At 36.2% G+C, this 24,324-nt stretch overlaps 1 protein-coding gene across 2 annotated transcripts in view; it reads right to left on the reverse strand.

Annotated features, from left to right (window-relative positions):
* The window catches only part of LOC102069943 (cadherin-7), a 91,085-nt gene that overhangs the window by 35,585 nt on the left and 31,176 nt on the right, over positions 1-24,324 (reverse strand). For both annotated transcript variants that reach the window (XM_026793222.2, XM_005486737.4), the window contains exons 3-6: positions 14,457-14,751; positions 6,870-6,989; positions 4,432-4,599; positions 2,918-3,105 (exon numbers count right to left, since the gene is read on the reverse strand). In XM_026793222.2, the coding sequence (XP_026649023.2) occupies positions 2,918-3,105; positions 4,432-4,599; positions 6,870-6,989; positions 14,457-14,751 (771 nt within the window). The remainder of the gene's footprint in view (positions 1-2,917; positions 3,106-4,431; positions 4,600-6,869; positions 6,990-14,456; positions 14,752-24,324) is intronic.

The following is a 24,324-nucleotide window of genomic DNA, read 5'->3' on the forward strand; positions in this document are numbered from 1 at the left end:
TTGCACTCAGAGGAGTACAGAACATCATGTGCTGGACAGTAAAATTTTTAGGCAGATTTCAGGCTACAAACTTAATTTCTTCCCTGACTTTTTAGGCAGATTTCAGGCTACAAACTTAATTTCTTCCCTGACTTGCTACTAACAAGCACGCATTATCAAGCAGGGATAACCTGACTCCACAGTAATCTGGCAGATAAGGCTCAGTGATTAAACCTACTTAACCTGCATACACAGTTATTAATAATGGTCTTAATTCAATTTATTGTCCAGAAGACAGTGCAGTTGCCTGATAGGCACTGTGTTTCAGTTCCTCATTTCTAGACACTGCTCTCTACAAGGCTGGCAGGGAAGGTCTTTCAGCAAAGCACAAGGTTCCCTGGAGTCAAAATGAAAAGCTAAGGACATCCTGAGGTTCGGGAGGTGGCCCTCAGTGTGGGAAATCACTTTTGGGTATGTGAGGGTTTGGGTGAAGGCAGTCAATTTTCCCCACAGCACAACAGCATTGTGCTTTGCTTTGGTAGCTGGAAAGGTATTGACAACACGCCAGCTTTTGGCTACTGCCAAGCAGTTCTGGCACAGCATCAGTGCTGTCTCTCCAACATTTCCCACACAGATGGGCAAGATCTTGGGAGGGAGCACAGCCAGAACAGTGGACCCAAAAGGACCAAAGAGATATTCCATGCCGTAGGGCATCTGATATAAAACCTAAGAGAAGGTGGAGGTTGGAGTGGGGGAGTGGGCATTTCTTATTTACAACCTTTGCCTTCTGAAGCAATTGCTATTTGAATTGAAGCCCTGCTTCCCAGGAAGCAGCCAGACATTTCCATAAGGAATAAGATCTTTCGCTTTGCTTGGCATGCATGTGACCCTTAGTTTTGCTTTCATAAACTGCTTGAACCACAAGGTCTTCTCCATCTTATTTTCACACACTGTCCTGCTGAAGAGAGGGTAATAGACTGGCTCGGTGGGCACATTGCACTAGCCAAGGACTACCTATCACACAGAGGAAAAGAAGTCAAAAATAGTAGGAAAATTAGAGAAAAGGTCAAACGCTGCGGAGAAAGCAGTCTTAATTCTTGTGTCAAAATATAGCAGAATGTAGGTATAAAAATTATTAGCAGATTAGATCATTTGATCAGGTCAAAAATTTGTACCCTTTTGATGTATTCTAACAGCTGTTTCATAGAGCTCTTCTCTGGACAAACACTCAGTAGTGAAAAGTCCAGTTCAGCTCCCTAGTTAAAATGATTATAGAAATAACAAACGGCAATTATTTGGTCCACTATATAGCACTGAAATCACAATACTCCAGGAACAAATACCTACAAATGACTACAGTACCATACTAAAAAAAAAAAAAAAAAAGGAAATTAACTCACCAGTTCTCATATTAGATCACTGAAGACCCTGACTGATTCAGTGCTGCTCATTGTGGCACTGGTAAATGTTCTCCCTCTAGGATGAGCACATTTCTCCCAAATCCTTGCCCAAAAACTTTAAATGAGCAAGCTGAAGGAGCCACACTGAATTTGGCTGTTGAACAAAAAGACTACTAACTTTTCATCATTTGTATTTCAAATGTGCTAAGCAGAAGTGCATTTTGTAAGAAGCCTAAGATGGATGTTTTTTCCTTGAAAAAAGATTCACATTACACATATTATGATCTTTCAAGGGTGAACATACTTCATTTGTTGTGACATCTGTGGATGATTACCAGCTCTCAATAGGTCTTAAGGGCATCAGAGAGTTAGCCCATCGCTTTGCAGCATCTTACACTCTTAAAATTCTTTCAAAGAGGAATATAACTGAAGATTTATATTGCTAGAAGAAATTGATACACCAGAGAAGGGGAAAAAACCCCAACACAACGAGACAAAAAAGCACCCCAGCTGATAGGTTAAGTTTACAAAGATTAAAAGCTATTTAAGGAAAAAAAATCTGTTATGAAATAATACTAAGTACAAACCTAGGTCCTTGTTTGGAAACACAGGTACATGTATTCCAAAATGCCAAGTTATTTCCACGCTTTAAGGATATGAAATTGTTGAGGAATCCATTCAGTGTAGATAGCTGGGTACGCAGCTGCAGTAGGAGCTGCAGGCTGAGCTCTGGGTGGGAAGCCCAGGCCATGAAATACCACCCTTTGCATGACAAAGGGACTTGCCAAGCATTCACATATTAAGAGTAGGAAATTATATGAGAGATTCTTCTAAGGTGTTGTATTTCTTTTACTGTTAAAAGAAAAAATTTCTTGAAAAATATTTGAGGGCATTTTTTTCTTCTTAAAAAGGTAGTCTAAAATGTGTTGCAGCAATATGAGAAAGCTTAGTTTTAATAATTTTATATCTACATGATCTTTCAGTTCCATAATGCTTTCTAACTGCACATGTAGAAAGATTGAAGAAAAAAAACTTATTTAAAATTTTCAGGGTTTTTTAAAATAATATTTTAAATAATACATGATCTTGTAAACCTACTACTTTTACTGTTTATAACTTTAAATTAATAATGTGTGCTTTCTGAATAGTACAACCTCAAATAAAGACATCCAGATAATTATTTTTAAAGTTAATTTCAGAATCCATTTTTTATTTGGAGCTTTCATTTTTGCTGCAAGATACATTTTCACACTTTCTACTATTTAATACAAAGAAAAATGAGACTAAAATTTATATTCTCATTCAAATGCGGTTCTTTAAAATGCACACCTCAAAAAATACAGGTGTTGTCAAAGAAAATGCAGAATATTTTTCAGCGTAAGTCATTAAAAACCTCAAAGTCACACAAGTCAAGATGAAATATACCAATGGAAACATTTACAGCAGACAAAGCTCTAAAAAACAAAAGCTCATACTCTCATTACCTGCCCCCATCTTGAAGAGTTCCAAACAGAACCAGAGGGTAAAATCAGACTCACCTTCTGAATAGTTATGATTCCCTCCTGGGTGTCTTTGTCAACAGAAACTGTGAATACTCCCAAGCCATCACCATCCACAATCTTGTACTCCATTTCAGCATTAGGTCCAACATCTGCATCTGCAGCTTTTATTCTGGCCACCACAGAAGCCACTGGCAAAGACTCTGGGACATTATACTGATAAGATCCTGTAAAATTTAAAAAAATAATGAATTCAGAGTCTTCTAGGACTGAAAGCTATAAAAAAAAATAAAAATCTATCTTTCTTAAATCTACATTCCTTTAAATCATGTGCCTGGACATTTACTCAGGCTACAAGAAAATATTCTTCAGTTTTGAAACAGAACTGCACTTTTTGCTAGGCTTTCTTTGTGACAGACTCCAAGTACAACAGGCACAACTTCTTCATATGACAAGAGAAGTATAAGGCAAAGAGGCAAAAATAAAATTCAAAACTTAAATGCAAATCATAATGTGAGTCCCTGATAATCCAGTTTTACTTTGTTTACCAGAAAAGAGGAAAGAAAAGCAAATAAGTAAAATAATATCAATATAAAAACATATTATTATATAGTTTATATCTTGATTAGGCAGTTCACAATCTGAATATCACTAGAAACTAATATACATTAATTTCTTTATCAGTAAATACACCATCTTGACAATTCTAACTCTTGTTATTCAAGCAGAAAATTATATATATGTTGTCAAAAGGGTATCAGAGTGCATTCTGTAGTCAATAACACCCTCACCTTCAAAAGAAACTTCAGTTATTCTATTATTATTTCAAGCAGTTGGTGGCTTGAAATAACAGGAAATCTATTATGTACAGATCTATTTTTTCCATCGTTGGAGGTGAAGCTGGAGCTGACATGAATATATCCTTCACATTACTTTCTATGTTACCACGTTTTGTTGGGTTTTTTTTATTAATAAAAAAGCACCCCGAACAGAACACTTTGAATAAACTGAGCTCTTCTGGTTTGAGCATACAGCTGTGTGCTCCTTTCTTTAGGTTAGGATGAGAGCCACCTTGGTCAAAGAAATCAAATGGAGGGAAGGTGACTTCCCAGCTCTTTGGTATTTAATTCTTAAGGAAACACTGTAAGCATGTGTCAGTGCCAAAGGAATACAAAGGATTAAGGGTCAAATTAAAGAATCCTGAAGCCTAACTGGAAAGACCTAAATACCTATTAGGATATTTATTTTTTTGTCTATTTATTCACAGAGAGGAAGTAAAATAAATTAATAAATGTCCCTGCTGCTGTAAGCCATTTCAAATGATCTGGTATGCATGAGGCAAAGAAAAACAATGCTTACATAATAATAATAATAATAATAATAATAACAACAACAATAATAATGATGATGATGATGTAGTTTTTCAGTCAGTGTTTAACAAAGAACTTAATATGGAAAATAAGGACTTTTTGTTTAGAAATAGCACAGTGTGTAAGGAAAATAGCAGTGTTTAGGAATAATATTACAAGTCACATATTGACAAAGGAACTTACTGCGTGGGAAGCGGGGCGGGTTGTCATTTACATCTGTCAGGGTGACAGTCACAGATGTAGTCCCTGACAATCCCCCATTCTGCCCAACCATGTCCTTTGCTTGGATAACTAACAGGTACTGGTCCTTGGCTTCTCTGTCCATATTTGGAAGGGCAGTCTTGATAACACCTGCACAAAGACAAGGTGTCAAGGATCACACAAGCAAAAATATGCTGCTGTAAAAGCTGAGTTTGCCTTTAAAAGGTAACAGCAGATCAGTGATTGCAGCAAGAGTGGAATGAATTAATTCCAACACTAATATAACAGGGTTTGACTAGGAGTTGCACTGACATACCATAAGCTTATTTTAAATAGTCACCAAACCCATCAATTTTTCTTTACTTGGTAACACAGTGCATGACTGTGTTTTTCAAGTATCTTCTCCCTGACCTGGTCTTCAAAATGTCTTGGGTAACACTTCCTTCCATGCAAGATGTAATTTTCTGTATTTGATTTCTCACTCTTTTAGAGCTAGGAAATCAGAATATTCAGCATTCATTATTTAAAATTCTAAGGTCAAGATTCATTTCACTATCTTTTGGATACCCATTCAAGACATTAACTCTTACCAATACTGATCCACACTTTGCAGATACATGAAATGGTCTTATTTTGCCATATATCGGGTTTACCAATGTCCACTTCTAAAACACTGGCACAATAAAGAAATTTTTTTATTTACTAATAAAATACTTAAATACCTGAAGTATTTTTTATGTCCATTTGATGATCTGAATAATTAACAATTTGTAATTAATTGACATGAAATGAAAACTAGAAGAAAATTCCATGTTTTATTCTTTCAGCTCTGCTGATATGCATCAAAAAATAAATATGCCTTCTCAAAATATGATGATTTTATGAATATTTCATGCCCAGTACATAATACAGCTGCTAACCCTGATTTCCAGAGAGGCAGCCGTTTGCTACTCCAGTACTTAGTGTCAGCAATAAAAGAAACATAAACAAACTAAATAAAGAAGAGGCACATGGGGACACATATCTCTTCATCTGCTATTTGTTGAATGTAGCTTAGAGTTTTATTTCTTTTTTCCCTTATGAATTTTGGACTTGCCATTAATCACCTTTGGATTGAAACATTTATTTCACCAACAGACTGCCTGGCACTATTTCATCCATTTTTCAACATGTGTGAAAATGCAATTAATATACAATTTAATAGTGTTATTGTTTCTACTTTGCTTTTCCTGGCATGCTTGTTTTTCTGTCATAGTTAAATTACCAGGTAAAGTTACCCAGTCATTTGGAAGCAAACTGTCATGCACACAGGAAATTTGAGTATCACATCAAAGTGATGAAAATGTATGCAAACATTTCAGTCTGAATTCTTCAATATTTTTATTTAACAGAAACCACCATATTATTTTTCACTGGTTGCCTGTAGCCATCATCATAACATACATGGTATATAAGCACACATGGAGAGGGAGAAAAAGAGAGAAAACCTATGAATACTCACTGGAGGGAAAAGGACAGTGCTATATATCCCTGCTGAGCATGGATCTGCTGCAATATGGGGATAATTATAGTAGTTATTTCTGCAAATTTAGATGCTGCTAAATAGAGTGCGACTTTTTGGTCACAATATTGGGACTCAGGTCTGATTCATATCATGGATCGTTTATAATTAAAAGGGTGATATTTTTTCTCTTTTGTCTCAGCTTGGTTATATCCAAAATGAAGATTATAACTCTTCTCTTTGTAGGTGTAAGTGAAGGCTCAAGCACTAAATTGAAATGAGCAAAAACCTACTTTCCTGCATTATGAAAAGTCCAGCAGAATTGGTAATATTTATAAAAACAACAGAAGATTAAAGGTTGCATTTGGTTGTGGCTTAAAAATATTCACATTTCAAGAAAGTTATAAAAACAAAGCTTCACTAGCAATATGCTTTGAAAGTGGGCGCAAAATATTATATCTGACAAGTATAAGAAGCACAGTGTGTCCTTCTTCAAATTAATAAAAAAGGGATTCATTTTCCACAACTAAACTTCACTTTGAAAAGTAGAATGGAGAGTAATTGAGCCTTAAATATATTCTTATGGAACCTGACTATGTGACATTTAGATATTTCTGAAATCTGAAAAAATGTTCAATGAATTTTGAAATTTTCATTGATAAGAGAGATGACAATGGGCAGCAGACCAATTAGCTGATAGATTGAAAAAATAATAAGTTCCATTCCAGCAAAGTCTCTTTATTACATAGCTCAGACATGTGGCTTTCATAATGCATTCTAAACAATAAGAGATTAAATATCAACAAAACACGAATGCATTCAATTAACAATGTGGTCATATTAAGAAGTTCCTAGCAAGTTATAATGAACACTTTCCTCTTTTTCTCAACATTACTGCAAAGGGTTTATGTAAATTTACCTGTTTTGGGCTCCACAGAGAAGTAAGGCTGTCCTTGCAATATGCTGTAAACCACTCGAGCACTGTTGCCGTAAGTAGGATCATCTGCATCAGTGGCTGTCACTTGAACCACAGAGGTACCTGTAAAATGTTTGAGGGACTGTTGCACATGAAAGAGAGAAAAATCTGAACTCCACTTACTCTATATGCTGTGCCAGTACATATCTGGAACAGTGTGAGGTGGCTTTTCACAACTGCTCATCACTTCCATGCTGACTCTGTTTACTGAATCAGTTTTTACTTGTAAACTGGTAGTATCAGTTACTACAGAATTCCATCTTCTCAAATAGTCACAAGCATTGATTCACAGCTCAGTGAATCAGCTGAGTAAAGTCATCTCACTCATTAGCTCCTCCTCTCTATCTCTGCCTTTGTCTGGTGGAGGATATGTCAGCAAAATTTCAGTAATGATGGTGAAGCCTGAAGTTTTTTTGAGTATGAAATACAGTAGTAGTAGTTTTCCTTTCAAGAGAAGTCTGCTTGCTGAAATTGTAATAACTCATAAGAAATTCAAACATACATACATATATATGTTTTACAAATTTTGATAAATGTACACAGAATTCTTGTTAGTCTATAGAATTGTTTACTGCTTCATAAAGAGATGGCTGAAGAGTGTCAGCTCAGAGAAAATCTGGTGAAAGTGACCTCTAAATTCCTTTAAAAAGCAATAATTTCACTCAATAATTTGCAATACTGATTTCCTTCAATATATCTGCAATATCAATTGTGGTGGTTATCTATTGTGTAAAGATTCCTCAAGCAAAAAATGTCTCTATTTTAACAGAAATAAAAAAGAAAAATTTCTAACTGGCTAACAAGAAGGTTATGTTTTGTGAGGATCTCATTCTGCATCCATCTCCTATTCATTATGTTCTCCATGTCAGTTCCCATTTGTTTTGTTCTAGACAACAGCTTTCATGGTGTATGCTGAGAGCAGAATAAAATAACACTTGGAGCCAGGGCCTTGGCCATGGTCACCATCCTTTGATAGACAGAAAAGATTATTTTTTCTCACTGGCAGATTGTCTGTAACATTCAGACCTTCCATTGAACAGCACAGGGACCCATTTGGAGGTGAGACTGCAAATTAATATTGTATCAATTTGGCAGATGCTCAGTAAAAATCTTCAAGAGAGGATCAGATTGCTTCATAGACTTTATTTATTCACACAATTAGAGAGAAGCATTTTTTAAACACAACGCTCATTTTCTGAAAGGACAAGCTTTTGACATCTGAAAATGAGACCAGCAAGCCTTGAAATGACTTTTTAAGAATCAACTGCAATAGCAAGTGTCCACGTTGAACTTAACATAAATAGTATTCTGGTAAGTTTTACTTGGAATGTTCAGGAAATGGGAGAAAGCTCTGAAATTTTTTTTATCTTTTATAGTATATCACTCATCCATTTTCCTCATCTTTTCCATTCTGAGTTAAGTAGGACATCATAAATGGAGCACAGGACTCAAACTTTGGAGCAAGGATTAAGTGCAGCCCTCCATAAAATGGAACAGACTGCAAAGGATGGGTCCTGCTTGAAAGAATTCTGACCAGAAATGATCATTCATAAAACAAATTATTGGGGTTATGGCCTAATTAGCCAACATTCCTGATCTCTATTCCCGAAGTATCCATGACAAAGTAGTAGTAGGGTTGCAATTCCATTTAAATGCAATTTTTCTGTCTTGTGACCAGTCTAATATTTTTGGACAGGGAAAAGGTTCTTCCCAACCTGAAATTTCACATGCAACTATTAAGTAGATAGAAATTTTAAAAAGAAGATTGCTAGTTAATTCATCAAGTTTTTTATCAGTTTTGGGACCTAAAAATACATCAATTTTCTGTTCACCAGTAACTAAGAGCTTTGATTCACTATGTCAAAGTGATTTTACAGATTACTCTATGATGTAATTTCATACAGGGACCTATTTTAAACTTGCCAAAGTCTATCCAGCTTTTGAGAACAAGGGTATAGTAATGACTGTTTGACATCCTGTGTTCTTTGTGAAAGCCAGGCTTACCGCATTTACAAAGTCACTAAGCCCTGCCAATGAAGCTTACAATGTCTGCAAATATTGGCAAAAGTGCTTATAAACCTCTCACACAGTTATGTCTTTCCCCCTGCTCTTGCTGCTTTCAAGGGCCCCAGACCAATACAAGATCAAAGAAATTACAAGCTCTGCAATCTCAGCACAGACATTTTCAAAATACTGCCAGTTTAGAAGTGCTTGTTTGCTGTAAAAATCTATTGATGTAGCAAACAAATCCTCTACATTTCAGGAAATGAATAAAGTCATTATCTGAATTTGATTGTGTCTCTCCTAAAACACATGAATCCTTCAGAAAAGGGTGGGTTTTAAGTAGAAATTCTAACATCAAATCTTTCTGTGATAATTCCATTTAAATGTAATCAGTAACTAAAAAGCAATGGTATTTTTCCAGTCCCTCTGTGCTAATCAACTTCTTCTAAACATCAGTGGGGGAAAGATCTAAAACTAAAACCCATTATATTGTCATTATTTCTTTGTTAATTGCACACACACCAAAAAAAAAAAAAAAAAAAAAAAAAAAAGAGCTTTTGAAGCCCTATGCTGAGAGGGAGATTTCTGCACACCATTTTTTTCAAGAATATGCAAGATAACAGAAGGTATTCTAATTATGTGAAAAGTCCTATGTGTAGGAAATCTGTTCCAAGGAAACAAATGCACAGAAAGATCTGTATTTGTGGATTTCCAGAGATCGTTTCCAGAAGAAGCAGATTGCTCTTGAAGAACAGGAATTCCTTCAGAGTAGGATAACTGCCATGTACTGCTGTTCTAATCTTTCTGCAATGGATTGATGTCAAACTAAAATACTTCCCTTTTAAAAAAGACCCAAATCATAAAGTTTTGGGGATACTTATGGATAGTAAATTAATTTAGAAGTGAGGGAAAATGGGAAGTTGCATTGTAGTTCTAAGTACATCATCTTAGAAGAGTTTGTGTTCCTGCACTGAAATTGTCTTCCTTGTGTCTGTGGATGCTTTGCCTCACCCTCCAGCAGAGACAATCAGCTGCCATACCTGCATCCAAGGGTAGGACTGACAGGTAACAGGGACAGTCAACAAATGGTACCACACCTTTACTCCACCCCACAAAATGAGTGTTCCAGTAAATCTAATTTAGTCAATTTGTTCAGAGCCCTGGAGTGCAAGTGTAGACAGGACACTGACCCTACCCCCAACTTTCATTAGTGTCTTAATATCAACTGTTCAATTATAACTTAAAATATTAGTTAGAGATATTACTTACAAAATATTTGTGTATTTTGTATGAGTTAAAAAAATAAGCATGCATTATTTATTTTAAAAATAGCTTTCTTTTGTAAGTATGGATTCCTCAAAAAAAACTTTCTCTACAGTTATGCCTTTTTAACAAAACTTGGATATCAGTTCATTAAAAGGAATTCTACATGTAGCAACATCATAAACCTTTTCAACAATTGTAGCAAATAATGAGAAAAAAATCTGTGCTGCTTTATTAAAATGCTCCACACAATTCTTTTCTTGATAGTAGTTACAGACTTAATTCTGTGTGACTGGTACAGATCCCTGGTTTTATTTTCAATATTTTTAAGATAATTTGCAACATAATGTTTGCTAGATATTGATAGAGATTACTAAATTTCAGTAATCTCAGAACTTAACCTATTAACTCTGATATTAAGGTAAAAGGATGGGAGGATATTTGCAGAGAGGATCTTATATTTAGAATGCTATTTGTACTTAAATTTAGCCAAGTCAAGGCTCAACAATGTTCCTGACACTGCAGAGATTAACCTTTTCTGTGATAGGAAGAGAAAAAGCTAAACTGGTTGCTGAAAATTGAGTTGGAGATCCTTCAACTCAATTTCCATTCGGAAATCCAATGGATCCATTTTGAATCTCTAAGTGCATTATTTTAAAAACCTCTACAGAGCTTTTTAGAAAGCTTGCAAGTAACTTGCAGGATATTTTATGCAAATTTTGAAATAATGTTTTATGAGAAATTATTCTCTGACTTCTGTTTTAATATTGGTGAGATCATTCAAAATAAAACTGGTTTCTAAAACTAGAATAATTTACCAAATGCATAATTTTTAAACTGCACAAACTCTTATCAATTGAATTGTAGCCACATAAACAAATTGAAAATAGACCTTTAAGGCAGTCAGTTATTAAAAGTATTAATTTATATCAATTAATGATGTTCACTATGTCTAACATACAAAACCATTCCACGATGGCATCACATCTCTACATGGTATCAGCTGCCACTAAAAACATTAAACACCTTTACTATCAAGTTATCCAGAATTTCTGTATGATCCTTATGTACAACAATCCAGACTGGTTCTGCTTGGTTCCTTCTGGTATTTCTATGCTTCCACCACCAGGTCTCACCCACAGCTGATGCAGCAATGCTTCCACAGCTTTTCCCCTCCAGGAGTGTGAAAGGGGAAAGTCAGAACCCTCTTCAGCTCCTCCCTCCCCTCCCACAGCCTCGTTATATTGCCTTCACTCGGAGAAAAATCTCAAGAAAGGTCTCAGATAATCAGCAAGGTCAGACAAAGGGAAGGAGAGGTGGCTTGTGCCTGGAGAGACACTTCATGCAGGTTCTCAAAGCCCACTACATACTGTATCAAGGATATAAGCCTGATACAGTGCTTTTGCATGCTTTACTTTGTTATATAAATCAGATATTTCTATCCATCACAGTCAGGGGTAATAAATGGCAAGAGAGATATTTGTTGTGCTGGGTAACAAGCAAAGCTGTTGATATGGCTGGAGAGCAAAGAAGATTAAACAAAACAAAACTATGTTGGGCATTGCAATTCTCATCCCTACTTCCCTTGGTTATAACTCAAACAGATCAGTATCCTTTTGTTTGAAATATAATGCTACTCAGTTTTTTAAGTATCAGACACACTTCAAAAAAACATGACAAAAACAAATCCTTATGATTTTCAGATAAGCCATATCTTTGGGGGTTTTGCCATGAATAGATTTATAAGCCATCAAGATATTTACTTTGTTCAGGATAATCAATATAATTGGGCCTGACCCAAATATAATTTAAACCTGACCTGAAGTAATTTCAAATAAAAGAAGAGATTGACTTCAATTAGCCTTAGATAATGTCCAAAAATATTTGTCAAATAAAATACAGAACAATTATACTTGCATAACCAGTCTGTAGGTTAAAGGTTATAGTTTTCCTAGCTTTATAGTTAATTTGGGTTTATAATCCTGTGATCTCTTTCATTTCCTTTAATACTCAATTAAAAATCCTTGTCATGGATACAATTTTAAACAAAATAGGAGAGAGATACTTTGTATCTCCTTAATATTTCATGGATGCTCTAGGTGATTAATTAAAAATTATGTTTTATGAATAAAGTATGAATTGCTGTAACTATGTAAGGCAAAATGCGACAAAGTGTGACAAAGGAATTTCATGTTAATCCTTAACTCTGTAACAATGCAGTATTTGCTATGTGTGTGATACTAATCATGAAGATGTTTAAAATGTGCAGTTTCAGGAAGTTCATGAATCTGAAACCACCCTTAGCTGACACAAACTTCAAAGAGTGCACTAGTCTCAGTTAATAATTTGGCATAATACTTACCCGAATCGAAAATACATTTGGTGTTGCACAGTCCATGTGGGAGAAAATATCTTTTACTCCTTTATGATTTAAAGATTCAACAAAATATGCAAAGCACCTCATTTTGTAAAATTGTCCTTATGTTCTCCACTGCACACTGTGCACTCCCCACAGATTGATTTCCAATATATTTTTGAAACAAATGGAGCATAGGTAGGAGTAGAGGCATGGATTTGTATGTGTAAGTAAACCTCATATATCTGTAGAAGTTGTCTGTACATCAATATACCAGTGCAAGAAAAGACAGGGGTGAGAAATGCAAAAGTGAATTATGGAGATAATTTCTTTTCAGGTCATAAGACAAAAGTGAAAAAAATTCTAATAGTTGCTGCATGCTACACTTTTCTTAAATAATCTTATTCTAAAGTAAAAGAGCATCTTAATTAAGAAAAAACAAATTTATTTTAATGCAACATATTTTTCAGGTTTATTATTTAGGTTTTACACTCTTAGATTATCTCTTGTCTAGATTTTTTCAAAGTTCAGAAGTAAAAAGTTCCTAGCATCATATCACAACTTCTTCTCCTCCCTGTTACTCTGAAAAAGCTGTGATGTCTTTCTTCCAAGGCTAGTACTGCCTCTTCAGCCATCCACATAGTGCTCAAGTGACAATGAGCAAATGCCAAGTATAATGAGAAATAGTGTCTATGCTCATTGCTTAGGAAAATAAATTTATAGAAAACTCATTAGCAATGTTTTACTTATCTTCTATTGACTAAGCTGAGTTTCAAATATATAAGCAATGTTTGCAACTGATTGCTGCAGGGCACTTAGGTAGGGAAGATTTTTTTCTCTTTAGCTCCAATTTAGATGCATTGTTTAATATTCAAAAACACAGGAGATCATACTGAGGAAACTATAGCAAATTTTATGTCCAGCCATACTGTAAAAGTACTACATTTTAATATGGTTTAAAATCAGTTAAACAAAGAAAATCTTTATTTCAATCAGCACAGAACTCTCTCAGGTGGAAGTGGGCCTTCCCATACACATACTTGTAGTAAACCAGAGTTGGTTTGTTTTATTTGTTTTCTTTTTTTCTTTTTGTTTTTGTTTGTTTGATTGGTCAGGTTTTTTTGTGCTTGCATTTATGATTTCATCTTAAAGTGACATTTACTGAAACATCTCTGGGCCAAGCCTTAATCTGGTCTGAAAGAGTCAGCTTTCAAAGGAACAGCGGCACCTGACAATGGATGAGCATTTGGTCACTTTATAAGGAAGAGACAGTGGTTTTGATTTTGAATTTCTTCCCTAATTCAAATTCAGGAAAAATCAGCAGTTCTTAGTTTCCAGCAAAGGGTCTGAAGCATCTAAGACTTCTCTGATTTCAGTAGAACTTTGAACTATCTCAAGTTGTACCCCAGTTCCTGCTGCTTGCCTACATTCCCCAGAAAATGGAATTTCAGTGTAAGAAAGAAATATCCAACAAACTATTACTAAAATGTGCAAAACTTTTTAAAAAAATGATGCTATTCACTATCAGGAACTTGAGGAGCTGGTTATGAAAAGACCTTATCTGAATGAAATTATAAATTACAACCTCTGAGTACCGTAACATAGGTGTGAAACCTATTACTGTTAATGGGAATGATAAAACAAAGCCTCTGGGCCCTGGAATGAGAAATGCACCATAAAATGGTTATCTGAATCCTTGCATAGCTATTTGAGTTTCACAACATTTTTGAAAGGGTAAATACTTAATCTAGCATGTTATTTCCAGTTTAGTCTTGAAATATCTAACTGTTGCAGGTGCCTCATAGATAATTAAGTAGCTTAGTGCGAAACAGTAAAAAATAATGAAACTTTTAAAAAGGCAATAGGAAAAAATTTCCCACAACACCAACAGTGTACTTTGCACTTACCCACAGGAGACATCTCAGGAACTCCAGCAGTGTAGGGACCATCCAGAAATTTTGGCTCATTGTCATTGATGTCCTGAATCTTAATGACGAACTCAGACTCTGGCTCCACGGGTTTATTAGTCAGCCTATCTAGAGCTTGTGCTCGGAGCGTGTAGTAGGCCTGCTCCTCTCGGTCCAGCCTCTTTGTAGCATGAATATCCCCCGTGTTCTCATCAATAATGAAAATGGAACTTGCCCCTTCGCCTGACAAGATGTATTTGATGGAACCATCTCCTTTATCAACATCAGAGTGAAGCTGGTGAAAAATTGATGAGAGATGAGATTAACTTACAAGAGAGTCAGTGGCATGGAGATATGTAAAAAAAATAATTCCTGTGTTGAGCAGTAGTACATGAAATTTTATTGTTCCTGGAAATATAAGCTGAATGTTTATCAGACACAGCATGTGTGTGACCATTATAATCTGTAAATTTGCTCCTTTAAGCACAAAAACTTCATTCTTTCCTGCAAAAAAACTCACTCTTCTTATGCCAGATTTTTACACAGGCAAACACATGCACACATATGATCATAACCATAACTTCACTCCTATCTGAATTTAACCACATTGTTCACTTCAGTTTATAATCCTTCTGAAGGGTGAGACTTCAAACAAATGGCAGTAAAAACTTCATGTCAGTGTGTGTTTGTTCTTGTGTGTATTTATGTATTTTCTCTGTGTTTACTGCAGAGAGCAGTAAAATATGTCAATATTGCTCATGAGAGAAAGCAGCAGGTACTGATCTTTCACTCTCATGACCAGTGACAGCATTCGAGACAATGGCATGAAGCAAAGTTAGGGGAGGTTTAGGTTGGATAGGAGGAAAGTTTTTCAATAACAGGGTGGTTGGGCACTGGAGCAGGCTCTCTAGGGAAGTGGTCCAGCACCAAGCCTTACAGAGTTAAGAAGAGTTTGAACAATGCTCCCAGGGATGTGGTGGGACTCTGGTGGTTTCCTGTGCAAGACCATGGGCTGGACTTGATTATCTTGAAAAGTCCCTTCCAGTTCAGCATATTCTATGATTCTATAAAATGAAGTAAAATGTACTGGTTGATAATTTGCTCACTACTGTCTGATGGGCCTGTAACTTCAATTCCTCACTTCCATATCTTCCTTTTCGTTATCTAATTACAGAAAAATGCAGACTCTCAGAAACACCAAGGTGTCCTGGCACTTTTTGGAAGAACACAGCATGGAAAGCCAGGTGCAGTTTCCCTGGAACTGCTTGTAGTAGGCACACAAGAAACACACTTCAGCAGGTCAAAATGTATCTCCCATTAGAAAGGCAAGATAGGCTTACAGAAAGAATTTTTTTTTCCTCATCGCTCAAGGTATTTTAACTTACAGAGCAGGTTTACGCACGTTTTCTAGCTTTTTTTCATCATCCTGTTACAGAACACAGACTCAAACATCTATTACATACTTCTCAAACTTGCATCAAGACTGTAATTGATCTGGATATCATGTTATAGTAACATGCACATATGATATATTTAATACTGTACAAGTGAAAAGAATTCCAGTAAAATTTAAAGTACTTTCTTGCTTGTTAAAAGTGGATTAATTTGTAGCTGAAGACAGTGTTAAATATGCTTGGATTTTTCTATCTCATATCTTCTTTGTACCTGCCCTAATTCCATGTTATCTTGAGTTTGGAGGTCCATCCACTGTCATCACCATCATCATCACAATTTTCATTGTTAATTTTTTTTTCTTTCTGTTACGAGTATCACTGTGACAGTATTCACTTCCCAAATACATGCAGAAAATTGTTATCTTGGGCATGACTTAACACAGCTGCAAAATATTTTCCTATTTCAGCAGGGAAGTATTCATGCTCAGTTTTGAATTTTTCAGCTGGAAAAAAAGCTGCCTATTTTTTTACACATTATTTCACTTATAATGTTTGGACATCTCATACTTATGCAATTACAGTGCACTCCTCTCTTTTAAGACAGAAATGGAATTCGGAGCTTTCGACTGGATCAGAAAAACAGAACTAGGGTATCTAAATCAGATTAGCTACATTATTTTGAAATATGATTTACCCTTATTCTCCTGCTACCTAAATCCAGAGACACCTAAACAAGCCTAAGATTTCTTTGGTGGAGTTCCCCGAACATTTAAAGCCCAACTTCTCTGCACACACAGGAATAAACCATGCTGACACCGTGAGCAGGCCACGGTAAAATGTATCTCACATTCAGGCTCTTTTGAGATCCACAGCAGAGTATTCCTCAGTCCCAGTGGCTGGGGCTTATTGAACAAACCATACCTCTGTTCAACTCACACATCTGACAGCTGGGGCTTTCAATGCTTTTTCAAACTTGACTGGAAGAAGTATCCATCTTCCCTACAGAGGAGCAGTGGCCTGTGCAAGTAAGAATCTGTCTAACTTGTCTTTGATCTTGTTTGACCTTTTTTTCCTTCCTCTTTCTTTCTCTAATACCTGCTTCAGGGTGCATATGTCTCCTGTGTGCTACAGAGGAACTGTCTGTGTTTCCCTATATAGCCAGAATCCTACAGTCCAGACTGACATGCTGAATATCGCATTTCACAAGAACTGAGGTTATGGGATACAAGAATTCCATGCTTTTGTCTTTCTTAAGTGATTCTGTTTTCTTCATACCCCATATTCTTGCTGCTCTTTCTGGGGTGGCTGAGACTCTCACATTATCCCTGTAAAGGCTGTTCCACCTTTTCTGGCATACTTTATGATGGATGCTGGATGAGAGAAAAGCAGAGGACACCAGCATACCCAGCGTTTCATCAGGTAGAGCAGTTTTCTGAATGTCAGAGATGTACAAGTAAATCTCTTCAGGCAGACAAAGGAAAGTTTCCACATCTCAGTTGCTGAGGGCAGCACAGTGCTGTCCTATGGGGCTGGAGCTGAGCCCATCAGCACACCACAGTGCTCTCAAACTGCAGGGCTGCACAGCCTACCTTTTACCTTGTATCTACATCCAGCTCTATTCCAAATGACTAACCAGCACTGCTTTGAAAAAAAAATTAAAAAGAGACCTTCAGGGGAGAGGCCAGTAAATCCTTGAAGATGCACGGAGCAAGACTTTCACATCCCAGGGAAAGGAGAAATACTGTAGCTTCAGCATTTCCCATTTGCTCACTCAGTGGGTTACTGATTAACAACACATTGTTCTTTAAGGAGTTCCTCTTTGAGGTCCATAAATCTCCTCATGGATTGCACTAGAGTGGCTGGTGATCTGGAGTGAAATGCTGAGCAGAAGCCACTTTTTGGAACGATGCCTTGGTAAGAAAACTGCTACCACATGGATTAGTAAAGTGATTAGTGAGGACCTTTGTTATTCCAAGGTTAAGGCTCTGGAACAGCAAACTTCTTTGCACCTTTTATTAAAACTTTGTTCTACTAAGCATTTAAAAACTGTGCTGGCCCATGCTCAAATTAGTAATGTACTATTCTCTACCTACTTAACCCCAGGAAGGTGACATAGCTCAAGATTTAGTTTATCTTTGGCACTATGCAACAATCAATTCAGTGCAAAGCACTCTAAAGAGATTTTTTTCAACACTTTTATATGCTTTTTAGAGGAGATCTGAGAAAACTTAAAAGTACAGTACAAGAGAACAACGCAAAAAAGAAAAAAAAGTACTTCACTGAAAATATTGAGAATTTTGATTCAGTTTTCATATAGAGAAACTATATTCCAGTTTCACACAACATAATTCTTCCATACGATGATCTTCAGAGTCATTAATGCAGAGGCATCAATGATCTGCAAGTATGAACAAAATCTTTGAATTCTGATGCCCTGTATCATATTCACAGGTCTGCTACTACCAAACATGACTGCAAACTACCTGTGATTCAAGATACTTAATTTAACATCGTAGGAAGTGAGAAGTACAATTTTCCATATAACATTGGCTTTAGAAAACATTTTGTACATTTTTAATTGTTGTCAGGTTTTTTTGTTATTTTGTTGTTGTGTTCAGGTATTCTTTGCCCCTTTTTTATAGAAGAAATACATTAAATAATAAGACCTAGGATTTTTATTTATTGTTGTTATTAATTTGGCAACAAGAAATCCTCAGGACAGTAGTACTTCGCAGGAAGATTCCACAAAGCATCTCTGGCTGTGCCATCTGCCAGCTTGTCTTTCACTCCTCCCACTTTCTACAGGGCCATTCTGGTAGGAGCCAGAACTATGTTCAATCTGTATATGCACATGGGGACTATGACTTTAGAAGTAAAGAGGCTCAAGACAAAGTCACTTTCAAATTGTTGCTTCAAGAGACATGGAGGATTCAAGGATTCACTCAGTAAACCTCATCTGGCTCCGTTCTGGATCATTCCAGACAATTCCTCTTTCAGAATCAGTTTGCCATGGGTATTGTAAATAAAACACCCTGTTTTCAGAAAGAGGGATGATAGAGACAGAGCAAGTGTATGCTTCCAATCCATTTCATCCATTGCCACCTCTACACAATATCCATGATTGTGGCTCTCCAGTTTGCCTTGTCATTCCACTTGGCTTATTTTTAGTACAAGATTCATGATCCAATTCTTGTATGCTGATCCTACAGCTTTTTTGTTACATACTGCATATATTTAATGTGAAGATTCTAAGAGTTCTGGATTTGGGTGATCCCTGCATATACAAGAGTTCATGAGAACAGGAAAGGGAAGCAACAATCCTCTAGAGAGAGATGATGTACTTTTAACCAGAAGGATAACTTTTGATGTGCTAGGAAGGTTAGCAGAGAACAAACAGATCTAATAATAAAAGCCACATAAGCCTTGTTGAGGCAGAGGGACAATGTACATAAAAAGTGAACTTTTTTTTGTTCTTTAGAAGATAATTTATTGTTGACTCTGAACTCAAGCTAAAAAAAGCACTTAATCTCTTTAGCCTCTCAGTTTTAGAAAATACTTGCTAGATATGTGTGAGAGCTGGAAGCAGTCAGCTTCACTAAAGAGCAAAGGTGTTATTACCGTAACTCTTTTAATAAACCAAATTTTTTCTCAGGTTTTTTTGACCCTACAGCAATATAGCTTACTCTAGTGTCCCCCCTAATGCATTTATGTCTATGTGGACTTTTAGGCTGGTAATTATTCTGGGGAAATCTAAATAAAAGGTTTTTTCAAAATTGCCAATACTCAACAGTTTCTAGATATTGCCTATTTTAAAATCTGTACAACTAAAAATTATATCCTTTAGTATCACTTGCCATTAAAGTAATAAAGCAGTATTTCCAACAGAGAAGGAGAATAATTTTTCTGAGTAAGCAGAGATATTGCACTGAAGTATTAAAAGCATTTAAAGTACTAAAAGCAGCTCATCTGGCCACTATGTCTGAATGGGAGGTTTGCTCTTTTTCTGATTTTCAGTTCAGGCTCCTTTAAAGCAGGTGCAATGTTCATATGCCTCTCTTTTCTGATTTATCTTCCTTAAAGATCTATCTTTGCTTTTGCTTCTCTCTGTGCCAGCACGGTTAATGATTCATTACAGAGGTTATAGATTATTGGTGAAGAAGAAAATCGAAGGGAGAACATGACGAGCTGATGGTTTTTTGACACTAGCAGAATGACAGAAGCAATGGAGATAAAGAGATGGACAGGAGAAACATCAGATGCTTCAATACAATCTAGCTTCATTGCTCTCTAAGACCAAAGGAAATATGCTCTCCTTTGCAGAACTGAAATGTTTTCTCAAGGAGGATTTGCCTTGTCTGCACCCCTTTCTTTCTCTCTATGAAAGTAACTAGAAAGAGAGGAGAGGAATGAAAACTGCCTCCTCCTCATGCCCTGTGCAGCATCCATCATTATTTGTGATATGGAACTGTCAGGACTTTATTCCTGCCTCCTCACAAAATGCAAGGAGGCACTAAGAATCAAAAACAACGATGAAAAAGGAAAAAACCTCCAAACTAGAAGCAATCTTCTTGTCCATTTTATAACCACAATTTACTATCACAAAACAACTGAGACCAGATTGTGGGAAGAATAAACTTTTCTTCATGCCACCTTCTCCCCTTCATCCTTCTGGGAAGACTTAAAAAGAGTATATAAAGATTAAGTATGTAATTTCTAAAAGGCTAAAGAAAGCTGGTGATTTGAAACAAAACCACCATTTTTCCACTTCTATTAATTTTGGTCATCACAACAGCCAGGTTCTTAAAACTGCCATTCTCAGATTTTCTTGAAGTCAATATTTATTATGGTTACACATACAAAGTTTTAAAATCCGTTTTCCCCTCAGATTAGTATGTGTTTTGTGATGACTCATAAAGTACTAGATATTTATAGGGGTTTTACCTCCTTTTCTTTTTCTTTTCTTTTAATGTAACAATATATTTATGAACTATCAGGATAACTAAGGGTTCAGCGCTGGTGCTTTGGAACAATTGCAATGCAAATAATAGCTAATACTTAAAATTTAACCTAGATGATGTAGTTAACATTTCATTAAAATCTAATGTGCACACATACCACGTTTCTGCAATGTCTAAGGGCTTCACAAACCCATTTGCTACTAATAGGATCATTGTTTTCAGAGGGAGCCATGAAACTATCATTCTTGTAAACTGAAACCATATTTCAGTAACAACAGCCTAAGACATCTTTTTAAATTTATCTTTCAGTCTGATTACGGAAGTCATGAGGGAAAGAAAAAGATTCCTCAACATTTTATTGATGTCAGCAAAGGCCTGTGATTCATATAATTGACTTTATACCCAGGCACCAGTGAAAGTATTATTCAGTAGGTAATGATTTTCTTATAAAAGTCTATTCTCCAAGAAACGTTGAGAAAGTGATAAAGGAGCTCCTGGAGGGCTTTTGTTTGCTTTTGGTTTTATTAATTTATGTAAAACTATAGTATAAGCCTAGGCTCAGAAAGAAATACGCTGGTCTCCATTCTGTGCTTTCAGCACAACAGATAATACTGAGGACAAGTCAATATAATCGGCTATACCCAAAACTCCAACACGTTTAATTAGAGTTTGAACAGAAGGAATCTGCTTGTAATGCTGCCAGAGTTTCCTTGTCTCAGCAATGTTGTCAGCATAGTGGGGAACCAGCACAGACAACGGCGTCACTGTGGCACAATTTGCCATGTTGACATACTGGCAATTTCATGCACTGTTTTGTTGCCTTCAGACTTGCTCTTTGTCAGGCAAGTGCAGAGACAGTCACAAGGGAATGCAACAAGGTCTCATGCTGCAGACCACAGTATAACCACGTTATATTTATCTAACACAAGGAGTTGGTGACAGGGTTGCTAAAAATCTGGCCAGCCCAGACAAGACCTCTCTTCTGACTTGATTTAAAATATCCAAAACAACGTCTGGAGTGCTCAGAGCTGACCAAAGACCTAAGAACTTCTGAGGTAACTGAGGTCCAGGACATTTCAGAGATCTCTTCACATTCAGCACTGACCTTACAGACTGCCTGAACTCAGACTGCCTCTGAATCATATTTTGTTTTGACACAGGTAATTCTAGAGTCCTATGAATGACCACAAGGCATATATATATCTGCCCAGGATCACCACAAATACAATGAGGTCATCAAAAACTACCTATCAAATGAACACATTTCAGATTCAAGGTAAAACCAAGGCACATCCCTTTGGGAGTATCAGTTTTCATCCCACAGATTGTCCTCAATAGTCCTCCTGCAGGCAAAATGTATGACATTTGGTGTAATTTGAACCTTCAAGACCTTCATAATTCAACAGTATATAAAACCAGTGAGAATAAAGCTTTGTCTACAATCAAGGTATTCAGTCATTTTTAAGAAAGCAGAGGATGAGGCAAAATAAATACAAATGTTTAACAGGAAAGAGAGGGGGAAAAAAAATAAATAAACAAAAGGTAAAAATATTCACAAACCAAAAGCCAAAGTGAACATGGATATACCTGAAGTGTAAGAATAGTACTTCAGAGTAATGCTGTATAACTTTACCAGCATCTTCTTTTCACATACTGCTTAATGCAACAGCAATTAAAAAAATTATTACCTGAAGGTGGTCAAGTGTAATTTTACTGAGGATGTGCAATACCACTACTCCAAGTGTACAGATAAAAAACAAAAACAAAAGAAAAGGAGGTAAAAAAAAAGGAAGGAGTTGAAATTTAAATTGCCATTGGTTTCAAAGTCCTGAGATCAGAGGAGAAAGCAAAATAAACATGATTAATGGGCTGGGAGAGTATTATAACTGTCAGCTAACTTTGAGTGAACTAGGTATTTTTCTTTAGAGAAACAATCCTCAAACAATCCTTAATTCTGCTGTTAATACAGTTTTTGAACTCCTTTTCTGTTACAGAATCAATGTTTCTTGCCTAAGAAACTAAAATAGTAAGAATTTGTATTAATTTACTTATGCTCTTCCATCATCACACTTGGAATAAGAAGTTAGGTTTTACTATTCCCTCCATCCTCTGTATTGTTTCCAAATAAAATTTCAGAGTTTAGTTAAAGTCTTTATACAGCCCTTATTCTTTTAAGTGGTAGATGAGTGCTTCAGGAGGATAATAATCTTATCACCTCAGCCACATGAAGTGAAGTGAATATTTAATTTTGCCAACCTTTCGAAAATGGGGGTTAAAGAGGAAAAGGAACAGTGAAACTTCATTTCCTTGATGGCTACTGTTCAAACAAAATTCAAATTAGAAGTACTAAAATTCTAAATCTTTCACTTCATAATATTCCAGTTAGCATCTAAGTAAGCCCTCAAGGCTTCTAGGTTGAAGACAAAGTTCAGAAGAATAGTCCCCCTTGGAATAACTGATACTGTCATCTAAAGGCTATTGAATTGAATAATTAATAGGAAATACTGAAAACTTGATGTGATAAGAGCATCCATGTCACATTTCTATGATATTTTTTCTCTTAATAATACTCAACTGTTTCTGTAGCGTTCTCTCCCCTCGTGTATACTCACATAATGTAGGTCTTTATATAGAAAGAGATTGTATATCTATACATACCTTTAAGTGTGTGTATGTACATGTACACATGTGTATACACACACATGTACCCTTTCCTTTTCTGTCCTTTTCCAGTCTCTGCAGCTGCTGTAGTCACAAATCTGTGCCTTTTCCACTCCCCAGTTTTAATAAGAGCACAAAATGCCCTGTGGCAACAGGGAATTGTGCAGCCAGCCCATTAAGTTTACTGCAGCTACAGGAGGAACTCAGAAGCAGCTGCTGCTGTGGAGGGAGCTGAGTGGGCATATGTAGCTGGCTGAGTATTCTTGAGGAGTTTTAATGGGCCATCATCATGACATGTCACTCCCCAAAATGACTGTTTGTCATTCACTCTCTTAAAAAGACAGTTTGGCAGCTTTGGGAGGTAAAAACCATCTGCATACTGTGCATCATCATGTGCTAATTGCATAATATTTATTGGGGGTGGGGGGACAGCAATACTGTATTGTAGCACCACCAAGAGCCTATAGATAACATAACATGTTCCTAACAAGAAGTGCAAAAAAGGAGACCTGCTTTCGCCTCATGCACAGGCTTCAAACTTTTCAGAAATTGGCTTCCTAGAATGGAAACAAACCACACTGTTTGCAGACAACATGCACATTGGAATCCTTACAGAGCTTTTTCAATATTCAGCATTGCGTGGGGTTTTTGGTTCAGTTGTTTTCTCTTTTTTTTTTTTTTTGGTGGTGGTGGTGGTGGTGATGTTTGTTTTCTTCCCCACACTACTCTCAGTCTATCAGTATTTATTCCTAGGAGTACTCATTCTAAACATATCAGTAAAAAAATCAGCATCATTGACAAACCAACATAGAATGGATTTACCATCTGACTTACTTTTTTATATAAAACCAGCTG

This window comes from Zonotrichia albicollis, chromosome 1 (assembly GCF_047830755.1).
Source record: "Zonotrichia albicollis isolate bZonAlb1 chromosome 1, bZonAlb1.hap1, whole genome shotgun sequence".
In the NCBI taxonomy this organism is placed as follows: domain Eukaryota; kingdom Metazoa; phylum Chordata; class Aves; order Passeriformes; family Passerellidae; genus Zonotrichia; species Zonotrichia albicollis.